General features: G+C 33.1%; 1 protein-coding gene across 1 annotated transcript in view; it reads right to left on the bottom strand.

Moving 5' to 3' along the window:
- The window catches only part of PROS1 (protein S), a 61,889-nt gene that overhangs the window by 5,738 nt on the left and 37,017 nt on the right, over nt 1-19,134 (bottom strand). Inside the window, exons 7-13 of the mRNA XM_010978515.3 lie at nt 17,445-17,570; nt 15,189-15,310; nt 13,477-13,592; nt 10,492-10,681; nt 5,531-5,698; nt 4,062-4,230; nt 1,282-1,430 (exon numbers count right to left, since the gene is read on the bottom strand). Of these exons, the coding sequence (XP_010976817.2) occupies nt 1,282-1,430; nt 4,062-4,230; nt 5,531-5,698; nt 10,492-10,681; nt 13,477-13,592; nt 15,189-15,310; nt 17,445-17,570 (1,040 nt within the window). The remainder of the gene's footprint in view (nt 1-1,281; nt 1,431-4,061; nt 4,231-5,530; nt 5,699-10,491; nt 10,682-13,476; nt 13,593-15,188; nt 15,311-17,444; nt 17,571-19,134) is intronic.

Here is a 19,134-nt window from a genome sequence, read left to right as displayed (position 1 = left end):
TGAAGTCCATACTTTCCAACTACAGGTTATTTGAGGAAATCTGTTACTGTGTTACACATATCCATATTCTAAACTTATTAAAAGTCTTAAAGATGGGCAGCTGAGAAAATGTTCTAGAATGATCAATAGCATGAAGAGTAATGTTATGAAATGTTTTACATAGGCCTTGAGATGGCAACTTGATATGCAAAAAAAAAAAAAAAAAAGCCATGAAGACAAACACAGAAAAGATAAAATAAACTTCAAAGATATGGCAGGCGTTAACCTCCTCTACTGCATGAATGTAGTGTTGAAGGTAGGATTTCCATTTTGTTTAAAAAAGAAAAAGAAAAAAAGAAGCAAACAAAAAGCTGAAATCCAAACATAGTAATGTCCTGTGGTCAACCGGAGATAAAAACTCAGCAGAATCTTTTTAGGTTGCTTACAGTTAACCACCAGAAACTGCCCCCATCCATCCTTTAAGCTGCAATCAGCACTCCTTTTTATTACTACAGGCATCAGTCAGTTATACGTGTCTTTCTAAAAGCTACAGAGAGCATCTGAGCCACCCTTGGCACAAACGCAAGCTTCTTGCTGTAACTTGTTGGAACCCACTGTGGATGACACATGGACAGAATTATTAGCCTCTAATAGAAGGTTGAATAATACAGATCTTCCAATAAATCTCATGTTTCCTTTTATTGAAGAGTTTTTCCTGTTCTTCTTCCTAATTTCAAAAAAGAGTTTCCAGAAAGAAACCAAGTGGATTGGTTTTAGGTTTCTCTAGTCTTTCTTAATTTACTTAGGGGAGAAATGATTAAGAGTGCCAGAAAACACAAAATATTATAATTAGGAACTGAATATTTCAGAGTGGACTGCAGTCTGACTCACTTCTATTTTGTTAGTACAAACTCCCATGACACTTCAAAGACTTGGAGTAAGGGTGGGTCTCTGTGCACTGAGAGAAGGCTCCAAGCAGGCCATGTGTGAAGCTGCCTAACCTTAGCTATAGAAGCAAGAGACTTTCCCATATTCCCCCCTTACTTCTTGGTTCAAATCTTGGAAATAAGGCAGCAAAAAAGTAATAATAATGAACATTTTTTGAGTCTTTAATGATGTGCTAGAGATTGTGCCATATATTTTATATAAGTTATTTCATTTAATCTTCAAAAGAGCATGGATAAATACCACCATTCTATCCATTTTACAGATAAAAGCAAAGAAAAAAATTTAAAAATAAGGATCATATCATATCAGATAAGATCAGATCATACCATATTTAAAGGTGTAGAGTAAAGTTACCTGAAAATTTTCAGAGGTGGAGTCCACCAAGGACAAGGCAAAGGGCACTGTGTTATCAGAAACCAAGGCCAACATAACACCAGTGCCCGCTGATGGGCGAATATTCAAGGACACATTCATTTGCCAAGCCTCACCATTGGATACAGTCTCTGTTTAAACAAGAAAATAGAAGCAGGATCAAAGGACTCCTTAGATGCATCAGAAGGAATTATTACAATCTTACTAATATCTCAAAGCCATCTCTGTGTGATACTAAAGATTTTAGTTCTCTTTCTCAATGATCTGTATAACCTAGGCAGAACAAAACAAAAGAAAAATATTTTTTTAATGCAGGCAAGAAACACACAAATGGAGCCTCAGTCTTTTGTCCTTCTTCCTAGAAGAGAATTCTGGATTGTGGTGTTTAGGATTATTGTGAATTTTCCGTTTGCTCTTTGAACAGCTTTTCTTTCTGTCTTATATATTCTCCTATGCTCAAATCTCAGAGCAGTCATACTTTAAAGTACTCACCAGAAGGAAATTCAACAAATCTAGGGGCGAGGGTATAGCTCAGTGGTAGAGCACATGTTTAGCATGCATGAGGTCCTGGGTTCAATCCTCTGTATCTCCATTAAGATAAATAAATAAACTTAATTACCTTCCCACACCAAAAAATGTTTTAAGTAGGGGAGAGTATAGCTCAGTAGTGGAGCATGTGTTTACCAGACACAAGATCCTGGGTTCAATTCCCAGCACCTCCATTATAAATAAATAAATAAATAAATAAATAAATAAATAAATAAATAAATAAATAAACAAACAAACAAACAAACAAACAAACAAACCTAATTACCTCTCCCCCTCCCAAAACAAACAAACAAAAAAGCAAATCTATTGCAAACCTTCTGAGGAAAAATGTGGGTATAGCTGCCACTCCCACCCCACCAATCCTCTTTCATATAGAGGTCAGGTTACAAAGTGGGCAAGAAAAATATGATCTCTACACATAGAGGAGTTGGATAGTTTGATAGCAGAGAAATACTCTGAAGTCAACAGTCAGCTCTAAAATTCTAATAGGAACTTTCCGTGATTCTCTCGTCATAATACTTAAAATTCTTCTTAATCACTAGGTTAATTGTCTACCCCACTAGACTTCAATCTCTACAGACCTCTACTATCACTGTTTTCCACAGGAGTCACTTCTCTACAGACCTCTACTATCACTGTTTTCCACAGGAGTCACCAAATATTTGTTGAATTAATATGATTTCAAAATAGTTTGATTCCTGAAAATATTAGTTCACAATCTGAATGAAGTCTTCCTCGTCTAATATAAAGTAATATGTAACTATAGCCCTAATAGCACTTTGAGGCTTTGAAAGCATGAATGTGAATGGAGAGAATACTTTTCTTTTGACAAGATGTTCTTCCATTTAGTCACATCTAATACTATTACATTTTTCACTATAATCCTTTAATTCCCACCCAAAAGAAAAAAAATATACATATAACCATCTTAAAGTAAGTTAATTTACTACAAGATATTAACAAACTCAAACTAAAATGAGCATGCAAATGTACAGAAATTATAATGCAGCATTAAGTATTAATTATAAAGTAGGTCACTTTCATGCTATCCATTAAATAACTAATTACTTATGAAAGTAATTTTTTACAGGTATAATATAACTCTTATTTTCATTTTCTCTTCAGAGATTTTTTTCCTTTGAACAAATTATTGTGGGCCTAGTTTTCTCCTATATTCAGTCATCAACCCAATTAAAACTTTTTTTAAAAACCTTCATATACAGAACAGAGCTAAAGTTAAAGACATTGTATTGATTTATGTTAAGAAATAGTGTTAAGCACTAGTGTTAAGATTCTTTCTTAAAACTGCAGTAATACTCTTTAAGGCTGCAAATAAACACATTTAAAATACCATTTTTCCTTAAAGCAAAGATATCAAATTAGTGCTAAATTTATAATGCAAAGAGTTAATATTAATAGCTCAAATAATGAACTCCTAAAACAGAAAAAGACAAAGAACCCAACAAAATAATTAAGATACACAAATACTTAATAAACATATGGTGAGATATTCAACTTCAGTAGAAACTGGGATAATAATTAAAACTAAAAGATTTACTCTATTTACTATATTCAACATCTTGTAGTAACCTATAATGAAAAACAACATGAAAACAAATATATGTATGTGTATGTATGACTGAACTATTATGCTGTACACCAGAAATTGATATATTATAAACTGACTATATTTCAATAAAAAATAAAATAAATGATCAGATTGAAATATGACACAGATGTTGGAACTATCAGACAAGGAATTTAAAATAATTATGATTAATAAGTTGAAGACTTAGGTGGAAAGGATGGACAACATGTATGAAGAGAGGAAATTTCAATGGAGAGGTGGGCACTTTAAGAAAGGATCAAATGGAAATGCTGGAAATAAAGAGGAATCCTTTTGATGCATTAATCAGTAGACTCAATACAATTGAGAAATTGGTGAACCTTATAATGTCAATTAAATTTATCCAAAATTAATCAGGTTATGTGCCAATAACCATTAAATAATAACATTGGCATATTCAACTATCTTTCTTCTCCCAATATACTGGGAAATTTTCATAAAATATACATAACAGTATGAATAAGCCTAACACTATGTCTGGGACACAGTAAGCACTCAATGACATTTACTGAAGGAGTCACTGCTGTGTATCAATGAATAAATTTAGACATAAATGAGAAAAGAGATAAAATGGAAAATCACTTACTATAATCTATGCTAAATTGAGCAACTCCAGAACCAGGATAGTAGGAACCCTTCTCCACAGTGACAAGACAATGCTTATTTTGTTTTTCTTGAATAATTTCCTTTACTCCTGAAGCTCCTTGATTCATCAAATTCCAGCCTCGAATACATCCATCTAGACGAGGGTTAATCTAACAAATTAAAATATAGATCAATGAATGCATTTTAAACTTAAAAAATACAGACTCATAAGTGGCTTACCTTGATTATAAAGGTTTTCATTTAAAGGGAAAATCTTTTCTCTGATGACACTTAAAAATGTTTAAAATATTTTGATTTTTATCTTAAATTTTTTTCAAGGTGTCCTTCAGATGGGCGGTCTTTTTCAGTAAAAGTGCCATCACAAACCTCCTCTCGGAACCTGATGATTTTTAATACCTCAAGCCTTACCTGCCTCTCCCGTATCAGCCAGTTATTAACTTTTCTGCTCTCAAGTAACATATATGCCTCTAGTTGTGGCCCTGGGTTCTAAGCTGCTTTCTGTTTTTCTTTAATTGCATTTACAATTTAGGTTTGTCTTGCCATCAGAAACTAAGCCTCTTCAGGAACAAAAGTGTATGCATTCTTTAGTCTCACAGAGCACCCAGCAAGACTCAAGACATGTAGCCATTTCATAAATAGTTGATCCTTTTTGAATAATTTATTTTACTTTTAAAATGTCTTGATTTATCAATTTCAAAGGACAGGTATATTCACTCTGACATGAGTTAACTAATTCAGGTTTTATATCATATCACAGAAATCCTTTAAAAGTTAAGGTAACTTAAAGATGGATATAAAATGGTAAATATTTAAGTTAAATCAGCAAGCATAAAACTGGCAGACCCATGACTTCAAATGAAAATTAAAACTCTTCAAGGTCAGTGATTGGTCTCCTTCAAGAAAATTTTTCCACAGAAGTTAGACAAACACCATGTACAGAAAAATCATCTACCATATCTAACTTCAATTTATGACAGGCTACAGTCATATTCCCACCAGAGATTTTTCTTCTTAAAAAGTTCCACCCTATGTGCTCTTCTTATCTCCCCAATTTTAGTCCTAAAATAGACCTAGGAAAGCTCTTTGATTGGATTCTACAAAATAATGTATTTTTGGACTCAAATATATGTATTTATTTGTTTAATGGCTAAGTATGGACTCTTTTACAATGTTAACATTGAAGTGAAGCCTGGAGAATCTTTAAAAATCTACTTCTCCATGAGTAATGCTGGGAATTTAAATGGACTCAAAAACACTACATTCATTTTATTACTTCCTTAACATAATTTCAAGGGTCGATAATGTTCATTTTACACGTTCAGTTCAAGTTGTCACAGTTGGTATGTTCAACAAAATAACTTCTTTTGACTCTCAGAAAAACACATTTTCAAATCTATTACAGACAAAAGGAATTCATCCATGATGAGTGATATAAGCTTGTATCATTACCGGTCTAATAAGTGCATTCTCCACTTTCCGAGGCAGTCCTGCAAAGTATACTTTGGTTTCTAGAAACCCATTTGTAGGCTTAAAAAGGCTTCCAGGTTTATTTATATTCATTACAGCTTCTTTAGCTATTTTTACACTAATACTATGCTCTAATTCTTCCACAGAGACCTACAATTGAAAAGACAAAAATTATCAAGTAATTAAACATTACTGCACTTCATTTGCAACACTAAGATTGAAAAATCCTGTTATTATTCCAGTACATAATTTTCCAAAGTTATCATTTTAATGTAGTTATCAATTTTCTTGACTACATTTGAAATGTCAAATTAGTATAGAGGTGATAAAAATGTGTTTTAACGTGATAATACTTGATCAACATTAAATCAACACCATATTTTCAAAGTTATTTTTAAAGTTTAAAGTTAAAATAAATATTTTTCTGTTAAACACCCACTTATAATATATATATCTTTCAACCCCAGTCAGCCATAAAATTAACAGTTTTAAAAAGAAAGTGAATCACTCTACAAAATCTTGGAAAGCTTTTAAGTGCTCTTATTCTGCAATTGTCCAATAGTACAAATAAAAAATCACTAATGTAAATAAATTTTCCATATATATTAAGAAAAGTTTGTACATTCAGCATTTTGTTTATTACAGACAAATTATTTTTATTTCAAAATTCAAAAGTAGTTGAGGTCTTTAGGAAGCACAATACATTAAATTAAATTGGGTTGTTCCAATTTTGAAAGTAGTTTGGGTTTTTTAAAAAGGTTGGAAGTAAGTAATGGCAAACAAACAAACAAACAAAAATCCTGCCATAAAGGCAATTTGCAGAGCCACTGCTGTAACCTCATGTAAAACTGTAGCACTCAAAATGCAAATTCTTCATTTACTACATTTACTACTCAATAAGGAAAGACAAACGACAGGCATATTAAAGCACTATTACAGGAAGGTAAAAACTATGCTCTAAAGGAGGAAAAAAGGTAACATTTTAGGTTTAAAGGTGGTCAAGGGTCTGTCCTTAATATAACCAATCAGTATCATCTTATTCTAATGATTATTCCTCCTTGAAAGAGGTTCTTAGCCTCCCGTACCTCCTCCCCCTGGCTTGCTTCTCCTCCACACTCTTACCATGCCTTCTCATCTCTTTGCTGGATCCTTCTCTTCTTCTCAATCTTTATAATGAGCTCCAGAGCTCAGGCCCCAGGCCTTTTCCCTCTAGTCATGCAAATACTTCAAAATAGGGCTTTGCTGCCCTACTCTGGGGCAAATTTGGGAGTGGTGAGCACTTACAGTTGGCACAGTGAGTAGGAGGTATGGTGACATTGCAAGAGGCTAGACACCCTGCAATATGCATGATAGTCATGCCAAATAAATAATAAAATGTCCACTATCCTGCAAACCTTCTGAACACCCCTACTAGATATTCATGTAGGGTATACTCATGTATACAATTAACTGTGTTTGTGTATATATACATACAAAATTTTTGCTGCCCCGTTTTAGCATTCACTGAATTTTTCTAGAATGTAATAGTCTTGTAAACCAAGAATGGATTGATGTTTGTTTCATTTGGATCTTTACTAAGATTTTCTCACCATTTTGGAAAATTACTATTACTGATGGCAACACCATTTATGCACTTATGGTATTTGAGTTGCCAATACAGTGCCCCAGCATAAGTCTTCATCTGTAGTTTTCATGTTATTCTACGTATAGGAGCAAGTACTATACTTGAACAAGTACTATACTTGAACGTGAGCATTTACATATTGGAATATATGTTATTTATATAACTTACCTTCTTGTTTCTATAATAATTAGAGCATTATGCTGGATGTGGTTTAAAACCACAGATCAACAATACTAACTTCATGGCCTTTAAAGCCCTCTTTACACTGAACATCCAAAAGTTTTTATCTACCTTAAATTGAAGGCTGAACCTTAAAAACATCCAGAATCAGACCACTTCTCACCACTCCCACTGCCAACAATCCAGTCAAAGCTGCCATCTTCTCTCCATGTGTTATTACAATAGTGTCCTAATCCCATATGCTCTTGTATCCTTACTCTCTCTTGTCTAGTTTCCACAAAAGCCATTAGGTCCTGACCAGGATTATCTTTTAACATGCAGATTAGATCCTGTCACTTCTTGAAATCATCTAAGGTCTTTCTACTTGGCATAAAATCCAAGTCCTCACTACCGTTCTCACACCCCTACATGATCTTATTCAAGACCATATTTCTGACCTCATTCTCTGCTATTGTCTCCCACTCTTACTCCATTGCATCTACCCTGACCTTGTGTTCTTCCTCAAATATAACAAACACACCTTCTAGCCCAAGACTCTACTTGCTGTTCACCTGGCACAGAATTATTTTCCTCCTCCCCTCCCTCAAATTTCTCGTGGCTGAGCCCTCCAGTCTCTGGTCAGATGTGATCTCATCAGAGATGGCTCTTCTGATGCACACACACCATCATCATTCTCTATTGCCCTGCCTTGCTTTTCTTTTTTCCTCAGAGCATCAATTACTACCTGACATATCTATTTGTTGATGCATGTGTGGTCTTCATCTCACCACCAGTAAACAGGCTCCATAGGAGCAGTGATTTGTTTTATTCACTGTTGCATCCCTACCACGTAGAATAAGGAATAGCACATAAATATGTGCTCAATAGATATTTTGTTGAATGAATGAAATTATGATACAAATTACATATTTCCAACCAGTATTAGGATTATACCCAACTGTGAAATATAATAATCACTTACAAAGTGGCAATACTTATTTCTATGGGTTATAGCCATTGTAATGACTTAATTGTGCATTCTGTCTTATTTATCTGAATTACAAAACAATTCTAAGTTATACATTTCAATTTTAATTTCTCATTTCTTAAGTATTTTATTTGAAATTAAAAAAAAACTAAAATTAGTGAAACAACTGCTACAAGTGAATAGTCCAGTTTATAGATTAATTTAACAACTTCATTATTAATTAAAATTAAAATGCTTACTTAAAATGTTTATTTATTTGAAATAATTTCTGTGCCACAAAAATTTGTTTGAAACAAATTTTACATTAATAAACCATCAAGATTATAAGCTAGTAAAAAATCATGCAGTAATATTTAAAAAATAAAATATGTGGAGAAAAGAAACCCCACGTACAGGGAGGGGTGTTAAAATGCATAAATTGTTAAAATATGGAATTACAATTTAAAGAAGAACAACTAGCACCAAGTTTATTACCAGATTAACGTTTTTCTCTGATTTCTTAGTCCTTAAATTTTATTTTTCACATATTGCATTCAGTTTACAGGGGGAGATTTTCATTTAAATGTTTTAATTAAAGCATGGGCATATCATTAAATGATAGTTTCTTTTTAACAAGAATCATAAACATCAGAGATGAATGGAAATGAACACCTGCCTTCCGTCCAGCCTGCATCCTACCTTTAACAATACCATTCATGAACAATTCTTTAGTAAACACTACCTGCCACTCATGATGTTAACTTCACAGGTAAGCATTTACCTTCTTCTTTATACCTAGAAATTTATCTAAATTCACCTTCAAACAGCTGATATTTTCAATCTGTATAAACTCATTGGAAAAAAATTCTATCTTTGCTTTCTTTTGCTGAAAAGTGATTACAGTGATTTTAGATAGGTGATTCAGGAACTGTGGGCATTAAAGTGTACTCTTCAGCACACTGGAGGAATAGCTGTATGCACCAAATATTCTAGATACAGATGCAGTAGGAAAGATCTATTAACAAAGCTACACTAACAAGCATCAGAAGTCAGAACTTTAGTGACTTCTCTAACAATTGCATATGATCCAGTGAAGACACTATTCTTTTAGGGTTAGAAGCCCAAAAATCCATGGCTGCGAAAAGGCAGATAGCCCCCTTTTTGGTGAACCACAGCTGTACCCAATTGTTCTTTATTAACACCTCAACTGTAACACATTTCACATTACATTGTATCAGTTCATAAAGCAGCATCAGCTACTAAACTGTGAGGACCTGAGCTCAAGAGCAAGGACAATCTCTTGCTACAGTTCTAGTGCCTTGAACCCAGGAACTTAGCACTTTAAACATGCTCACTAAAAGCTTATTGAATATATGATTGCAAGAGTGGCCAAATACAAGAATGAAACAATTTAGTGATGACTTTATATGATTGCTCAACCGAGATCTCTCCTCAGCTCCCATAGGCTTAGGAAGTATCTCCTTTGGGCCCAACATTCTAAGGTGAAGCTGACCTTCTCCCAGCTGTTCTCTGCTGAAAGTAGCAGTGACTTAACTGCAGAGAAGAATTCTCCCCACTGTAGACTAATAGTATTCCTTCTCCAAATAATCCTTTCTCCAAAAACAGGTCCATTTTAATACAGTAGATTAAACTGCTGCTTTGATTATTAAAATAAAGGGTCATTATGTAAAAATGCTAGTTTCTAAGCACTATGATTAGTACCAGCTAGTGCATCCTGTTTGTATAAATTGATTACATTTATTTGCTAACATTTAAAATTAAATTAACCCTTTTGATTTTGTTACTGTGTGTATTTCTCTTTCATGTTAAAGATATTGATGGCTATCCAGTGTAGATGTCTTTGATCAGTGCTGTCTTTGCATAACCTCTGATCTGTCAGGGCAATATCACTGTTCATCCAATGATAGCCACTAAAAATGGTAAAAAGTTGAAGACAAAGTAGTTCAAGCAAATAGTTGAAAACAACTTCATTTATGTGAAATCTGAAATATTTTAATAGAGGTGACCATTTCTCAGGCTGTTTCAGGGATTTACAGTGTGTAGGATATACTTCACACATCAGATAAACCCAAATCCATTTTGGTTTGGTATCACTATTTTAAAAAATTATTAATGATTTTATACAAACTGCATCAAAGTGGAAAGAATCTCTATGAATTCTGCAAAACATACCATATTCCATAGACCATTATTAATAATTTTGCCTCCAGTTGTTATTTTGGTTGTATATTCATTCTTAAACTGAATTTCAATCTTTCCATCACGAAGTGCAATCAGGAACCAAGCTGAGTGATCAGAAGATTCTGCATACAGGATAACACCTTCTGAATCGTATGTCCGGAAATCAAACTCAGCTGAAAATCTAAGCAATGGACAAAGAGAGAGCCTCAGTAATGAGAAATATGGAAAACTATCTTATTCTTTTTCTCTCGTACTGGCAAACAACAGTATGTTGAAATAGTCAACTATTCTTTCCCTGGAATTAACAAAACAGTAGGGCAGAATTAGGCTGTTCGTGTATTATCTCTGGCTACATGTATGTTTAAAATCAAGTTGTATTTTCTTGCTTATTCTTGGAGAATTTTTTTCCCAATGAACAGATGCTTTGATAATTTTCTATCTTTTGGCATTTGTTTTGAAGGCATTCTTTAAAATACTGGAATTAACAGACATATACAAATAAATATTAGGCATATTGTCTCTCTCCTGGAGCCTTTTACAAACTATGACATTAAGATTCTTTTTTTTTTTTTTTTTTGCTGTATCCATACATGATTAGTAAAAGATGTTACAATTTCGTGACTGGTTTATCCATCAAAAAGCATATTTTCCCTATGATTTCACATATGTCAGGAAGGAACCACTCACAGAGACATACAAGATAGCATCTGGATGATTGCAAACATAATTAAGCCTTTTTGCATGGTAAGGAAGTCGAAAACTTTTAAATATTAGCTTAATTTCAAAAACCTTCCAAAACACTAACTGCATAAATCACTACACTAGAGTATACAGAAGGAGAGCTTAAAAGATAAAATCATGTGTTTGGGGCTATCTGAGCTCTGCCAATGCCTGTTGCTATTAAGACTGCACATATATGTAGCTACTAAGGGGAAAGAAAAAACTCAAGGATGCTGGACTGAAAAATAACAATTTTTAGATACTTTAATGAGATTAAAGGCTTTTAGGATTCTTTAATGTGAATCAGCATTAAAGTTTCCAAGGGACCAGCAAAGCAAAATGATTGAAAAAAGACACAGGGAATAGGAAAAATAATTGCATAACTATGAGTCATCTGAGTTAAGTTAAAATAAAGGTAATTTAAGTTAAAAAGTCAAGACTTCAGATAATTACTAAATAAGGCAAGAAAGAATCCTATACGCTTTCTTATTCCATATACAGTGGTCATAGTAACAGAGGTGCCTTTTGCAATAGGGCACAAATCTACCTCAAGTGGGACAAAGAAAAAGTGATAGAATAAACTTTTAAGTCTGCAGAATTCCAAGAAAATATTATAAAGAGATAAAGTGCAGTAAACTATGTTGGACAGATAACAATGTAGTAGGAATTTACTGAACTCAGATTATATTAAAAAGAACCATTTTGCTTGGAATAGGGACTTCTCTTTCATAATCATCACATTTTGCTGTGGTGAAGAATGTATTATCTTGCTAAAATCCAAATCTGTGTATGCTCTGGATCTTCCAGAAGTTGATCCTATTATGGAGATAATTTCCTTCTTTTTGTAAACTCATGCTAAACCAGTAATTCAAAGAGTTGTGTTCTGCATACTTCCTGTCTGGAATACATCAGCATATTGATTCATTACATTGGGGAACAATTCATTCTTTTTCAGAAGTATTGTAGAGTGAAATAAAGTGAATTTGTTATCTTTGGGGTAGGGTAAGTATTTGATCATGGGAAATAGAGCTGACAGAATTTGCAAAAAAAGAAAAAAAAAAAACAAGCTTCAGCTGTTTTTTGTGTTGGTTACACAGGTAGCAGCTTATAAAAATTCATCAAGCTGTACATGTAAGATACATGTACATTTCTGTGTATATATGATACTTCAATAACAAGTTTAAACTAAATAAATAATAGGCAAATAAATAAACACCAAAAAAAAAAATTTGGCTAATTTGACCCAATAAGAGTCCAGGGTTTTGTGAAATGTCAGTGAGAACTGAATACCCTGAAAAGTGCCTGAAGTTATGCAGTAATTAATTCTTCTCTCTCGTTCTCATTATTCTCATAGCAAGGAAAGGCTATCTCCAATCTATATCACTAGAAGATATTATTTGCTTTGAGATATTAAAGGGGAAAACCAGGGTTTGGAGGAAATGGAAGTAATGAAAGAGAACGATTATAACAGTGAGTAAATTTCAGTGTTCCTTAAAGATAAGATTTCTATGAATTGAGTTGAATTATTTAATGAATAATCACTCATATATCTAATGAATTACATTCTAAATATGTGTGCTTATCTAATTAAAATATTTTAAAATTTGGACTCTATAATCAGTATCAAATATGTTTCCTTTCCATTATTCCAACAAAATTCCAATCTCTTTTTTCTATTTCTACCAATGTATGGCTCTGAGAAATTTTGATAATTAAAGTCACAGCTCAAAAACAGAAGCACCTACTCCCTTCCTAAAGCCAATCTAACTACAGGAATGGCAGATAAAGTATTCAGATAGTCAACTAAAATCATGTGATGCATTTCTTTAAAATACCACTTAAGCAGTCTTACATAGTTTCTTAATAATTATGAATGTAGCTATATTCTAAAAGCAATACTTTTAGCACTTCTCATTGCTTAGTTTTTATATGTATAAAGAAAACTGAAATTTTCACAAATATATTAAATCTACTTTCCAGCTTCTTAGTAAATGTATATTCACTAGAAAAGGAATAATTATGGATTAAGGTAAAATGATCCTTGGAGAAGATCAGCCTAGAATGACCTAAAATGATGCAAGCATGAAAATCACATGTGTGAAGGAAAAAAAATGAACTTCAGGATATCTCAAATCATTTGATTGACAATATACCTAAATTATCTGATAATAAAATTTCACACATTTCAAACCTTTTCAGTCACTTTTCTTCTGACCTGCTTACCTCTAGAAATTATCATTGACATTGGTACCTCACCTGGTGATATCCGGCAAACGAAATTTTAAATACAAAACAACCCCTACAAACTGCTCTGCCAAGTAGAGCAATTCATAATTTTTGTCAAGGTTCAAAGGAAGGCACACTGGAACAGCCTGGCAAAAAGGAAACAAAACAAACCAAAAGCATAGGTTACTGCTTGATGCTTGTGTCAGGCTGTCATCCTTTCTCTGGTTCCTAGTGTTCTAGTCAAATGTATCCTCTGTGATGTACTAAAATGAATTAAGAACACCCTTGGTAATAATACAGCAATGTCCAACTTCCGTGTATAGTCCATCAGTTTAACATCCAAGAATATGTATGTTTTAAAGTCTTATTAAGCCAATTTTTTTTTTTCTGAGCAAACATGTGCTATCTAGATAGCAAAGGAAATGGTGGAAAATCTAAACGGGATAAATGCAAATTAAGATATCATCTTAATCTCTAAGAAATTCACACACAAAAAAAGTGATTTAGAGTCATTAAACCTATCAAACATCTTTTTTCCTAAGAGTGAAAACAAACATTAAAATGAAAAGCTTTTTAAGGGATAAGTTCTTAATCATACATATGGAGATATCCTGGGGGGAACTGTGTAAACAGCAGTCTATTAAATCTAGGTCCAGAAATAACATCTCATTTCCTCTTAGAACTTCAATTAATCTATTCCAAGGTAGCTGGTGATGTGTAACTGCAACAATTACTGAAATAATAGGAAGCTAAATTACAAAATAGACACAGTACATTTCAATGACATACACCGAAGTTACTAGTATGTCAGCTAGCTTACTTTATCTTCCTTTACCAAGCAGGTGGCATAATATGAAATGTTACTTTTTTTTGGACATAAGCAGCTTTCTCTTGTATATATATATACATACACACACACACACACACACACACACACACATATATATAAACCCACGATTAAATCATTATTTAGTTTATGGGTATTTTTACTATCTGCCTCATAATCATATAAAATTTCACCTTCACTTTTAAAATTTATAAGAGATTCAAGAATTGGACTAGTGATCACTACATGTAATCCTTTTTTAGAGGAAAAAAAAAAAAAAACTTCAGTGTTGACCTATTTATTTCAATGGAAGAAAAACTAATAGAGCCTACCCTCAACGTTCAATTGCTGGCTCAATTATGAATTAAATCTGAGTAACTAAAAGCAAGTTTGAGAGACATATATTAACAAAATTGACCTCTCTGAATTTTGATATACTTGAACTCCACTAAGTCCTACTCTGACAAAGTCGTTTCCACCTGAGATTTTACGAGCACTCTTATAAGTACTAACACACCCAAGGCGTGATCAAACTTGTCAGTGGGATAAAGAAAAGTAGATGCTGGCAAATGTTTTCACTAAAGTTTCTGTGAAAGATTGTTTTCTCACAAAGAAGAGTATAAACCTCAGCTTTTCTCAGTTTCTTAAATAAACATACACTTTGCCTTTTGTAAATGTCCAGGCTATCTATACAAATGAGCAGTCTCTGAACTGTGGCTCTGCAGCATTTTTTTTTTTAATTCAGTCACCAATTACCCACAATATTTACCACTTACTGACCAAAATTAGTAAACAGATTGTGACTCATAACCTGCTTAGAATGACAGCAATTATAATAGAACATCTGTATTTTCCTGATTTGTCTCATTGCTCATATTTAAAATGAGACAGGAAGGTTAGCATTGCAAAACATTACCTCACAACTCTTCTGATCTTGGGCAAGTTTGAATCCTTTCTTCCCATCACAATAACAAGAGTAACCTCCAGGGTAATTGACACAAAGTTGAGTACACATGTTCTCAGAGCATTCATCCACATCTTGGGTAAAAGAGAACATAAATTTCAATATCTCCTTAATGTTCAAGCCAATAGAAGAAGGAGTATTCTGATTTTAGTATGAGATAATCAACAATAAATCCTCAACAAAAGAAATTTCTTTGACATCAAATAACATTTATACACTTGCCAAGGAAATTTAAATAAGTTACAAGTGTAATTTCTATTTATTTATACACCTGAACCAACAAACTTGATGGATAACTTTCAGTAATTAATAATTAACAAAAATATAACAATTATACTAACTTTCTGATTTTGAAGGAAAAAAGACTAAGAGTCTCAAGGTAACTGTCACTTCTGATAAATGCCACTGACACTACTTCTTAATTCTTTGCTTTGAAGAAAAGAAAAGGAAAGGAAGGGAAAGGTGGGAGGAAAGGAGGAGAAGGCAGGGAGTGGAGGATAGGAAGACAGCAAAGGAATCAGAAAAGATCTCTTTTAACTGAAGGTTAATGTAACTAAGAATTAAATGACCATATCAAGAACATTTCACTCTCCATAATGCAATGATTAATGCTGGAAATAAATCTAAGGACATATTTTTGTTTCTTAACTGATTAAAAAAAAATCACCTCACTGTGCTATTACTTATTGTGAAATCTTCCATATGGTCTCTATCCACACTCCATATTTTAAGAATATCATTCTTGAAAAGTTTAGCTTCAGCTAAAGTATACTTCAGAGCTACATAAGATCCTTGACCTTTTCAGTGAACACACCCTGTGATCTCTGAAAATTTATACTCATTAGTACATTAAAGCATAAGTTTCCCCATAAAATGGCTTAGAATAGAACCCCAAAATTAGTGAGCCCTCAATACCATTAAAATTGAGTAGTATAATTAAAGTAATAAAATATTATATATATATGTTATGTTCAAATCTTTTTTAAAATGTCTGTCATCCATTGAATACAACTACAATACTGATGACGAAGCCGGTTAATAATAAATCTGCAAGTGCTTAGGGCTTCTACACCTACTTCCATCTGGAGCGGTGACAGAGCAAAAAGGGTGTGAGGGTGGGGGATATTTTTCAGTGAGGGCATGAGGTTGTAAGACACCAAAATCTCAAAAGGAGTATAAATAGTTGAAAAAACCTATTCTAAGATTATTATTGACTTAGGCCAATTCCTAGAGACAGAAGGAGGTTATCAGGGGTTGGGAAACAGAGGAAGGGGAATTTATTGCTTAATGGTTACAGAGTTTTGTTTGGAAAAATTTTGGAACAGATAGTGGTAACAGCTTGCATAACTGTGTGAATGTAATTAATGCCACTGAATTGTACTCTTAAAAGTGGCTAAAGGACACATATCTTATATATATTTTGCCACAACAGAAAAATTACTAGTGATTTGATTAGTTTTAGTCATGGTATTAAGTTCATTTTGAAATTTTTAAAAATTTAAAGGAGAACGTGAGAAAATTTGTATATATGTCCATGATAAAAAAAAAATTCCTTGAACACGTCCCAGCTACCTGAGGCACACACATGAAGTAATTATAAGCTCCAAGGGGCTCTCCCAAGTCCGCAGGCACTAACAGTACTAATCAGCATTTCTCAAGGTTTTAGAGCTTGGTTATCATTTGGTTACGATGAGATTTTACTTTACATGCATTTAATTATAACAGAAATAGGTCATGTCCTGTTTTACAATAAATGACACACTGGTATATGTACAGAAAACCATTGAAAAGCTTGGTGTAAAACCAAAGGTTTCTAACCACACTTGTAATGACCACATGATTTTTAAACTTGTCTTTTGTGTGTGTGCGTGTGTGTGTGTTTCCTTCCAGCTTGAAGTCCTTCTTATCTTTGACTATTACTTAAATGATGTGAAAATGTGTTTAAATTGCTTTCATCATACATGGGAGGTCTCCAATTCATACGCAGCTTAGAGGGCCAATCGAATCACACAACTCTAAACCTAAAGACCACAATATACTTTTCTGGAAGGAAGCCAATCATTACCCAACTGATCAAATTATATCGTGGATTTTACCACCTTAGAAGACCTGACTATTGATGTCAAACAGAACCGATGCTTCTAAAATCAAGTCAGGGTGCAAACCCACCCTCTCTCTCCACCACCAATGATACCACCAGAACTCTACCTTGACACGACTTTGATGTGGGATCGTATCTGTAGCCTTCAGGACATTCACATTCAAAGCCTCCTGGGATGTTCTTGCACACAGCGGTGCCACAAATGCCTGGCTTCACAGAGCATTCATCTATATCTGTAAATGAAACCAATATATTACAAGACATTTTTCCCATAGCAGAAGATGCTAGCAAAGAGCCCTTAATTTGTATTTCCTGGATCTAGTTTAATGTAGTTAATGAGACAACAGAGTGGCGTGGGTATTAGAAAATATTAAATCCATCATCATATTTTAGTTCACTAAATATGGCTTCTTTATACAAATGCATAGGGAATTCGACTGGTGTTTGCCATTTCCTTTAATAGTCTTGTAAAAGAAAAAGAGGGCTTTAGTTATTTTCTTATCTACCAGGTTACAGTATGAAAATAAAGGGAAGAAGAAACTCACCATAGTCTTAATATGCATTCCTAAATAGATGTTTCTGAAATATGGTCTTAAAAGCATGTTTACTCAGTTATTATCACAAATATAAAAAATAAAAAGGAGATGGCTCATCAGTCTTACATTTTTCCTTTGGAAATAAGCAATAGTTAAATCTGCATACTATTAGTGTTGCTTAAAGCATTCAAAAGTGATTTGAATTTAAAATGGGATTGAGTAAAGTCTTAAAGTATTTATAAAGCTGCTGTTAATCCAGAATAACTTTAGTGCTAAAGTAATACTCCAGAAATTTCAGATGTCTTTACTATATTATATTTGTAGAGTAGGAGACAAAGTATTGATTGCAGCTAGTTACTGAATAAGTACCTGTGAGAAAAACAAAATATGTGACACAGAGTAGTCACAACAATTCAACAGAGATGTAATTATTAGTGAATTTTTCTCATCTGTACTCTGTGAAGAAAGACAAGCTCAGAATGAAAAAAAAAACCTCTACTCTAAAAAGTTGATAGTTTAATTTTTCCATAGACTAAGCCAAATTTTCAGATATTTCTCTATTTACAATAACATGCCTCCCCCCTCAGAAAAGAATCAATCCCTTACAGTAAGAGAATTTCTCTGTATCTTGACTGTATCAGTGTCAATATGCTGGATGTTAGAATGTACTACAGTTTCATGAGGATGTTACTGTTGGGGGAATTGGGTAAATGGTACATGGAATCTCTTTTTATTATTTTTTACAACTGCATGTAAATCTGCAATTACTTCAAATTAAAACACTTAATTTTTTAAAAGAGCTATAAAATTCACGTTTTTAACAGAAAGTAAAAACATATGACTAAACTTACTTGCTTTGAGGCATATCATGAGGAATTATTTAAATCATATGAGATTAGGTTATAGCACATGAATTTTATGACTCTACTGACATCTAATGTCTGATGAGAAGCTGCATTCTCGCATTTTTAGACATTTGCTAGCAACTTAATCCCAAGTATATCCATATCCTAGGAAAGGCCCTATTGTAACATTTGTATCCATATTCTTCTGATAGTTCTGCACTTAGGTATTCTAGTTTATCCAGGATATGTATGTAAACGAAGCACACAAGAACATAAGTTCTGATCATCGGGGACACTCTTATCGAAAAGAGAACTTTTTATTAATGTGTATTACGTCAGTGGATAAGGATTAAATATCTTTCAATTAAAAATATAAGTCACAAATTCTTTAGAAGTACAGACTAATTAAGTATTTA

This window comes from Camelus dromedarius, chromosome 2 (genome assembly GCF_036321535.1).
Source record: "Camelus dromedarius isolate mCamDro1 chromosome 2, mCamDro1.pat, whole genome shotgun sequence".
Lineage (NCBI taxonomy): Eukaryota > Metazoa > Chordata > Mammalia > Artiodactyla > Camelidae > Camelus > Camelus dromedarius.
The sequence above is the reverse complement of the archived record's forward strand: the minus strand, read 5'-3'. Positions and strand labels throughout refer to the sequence as shown.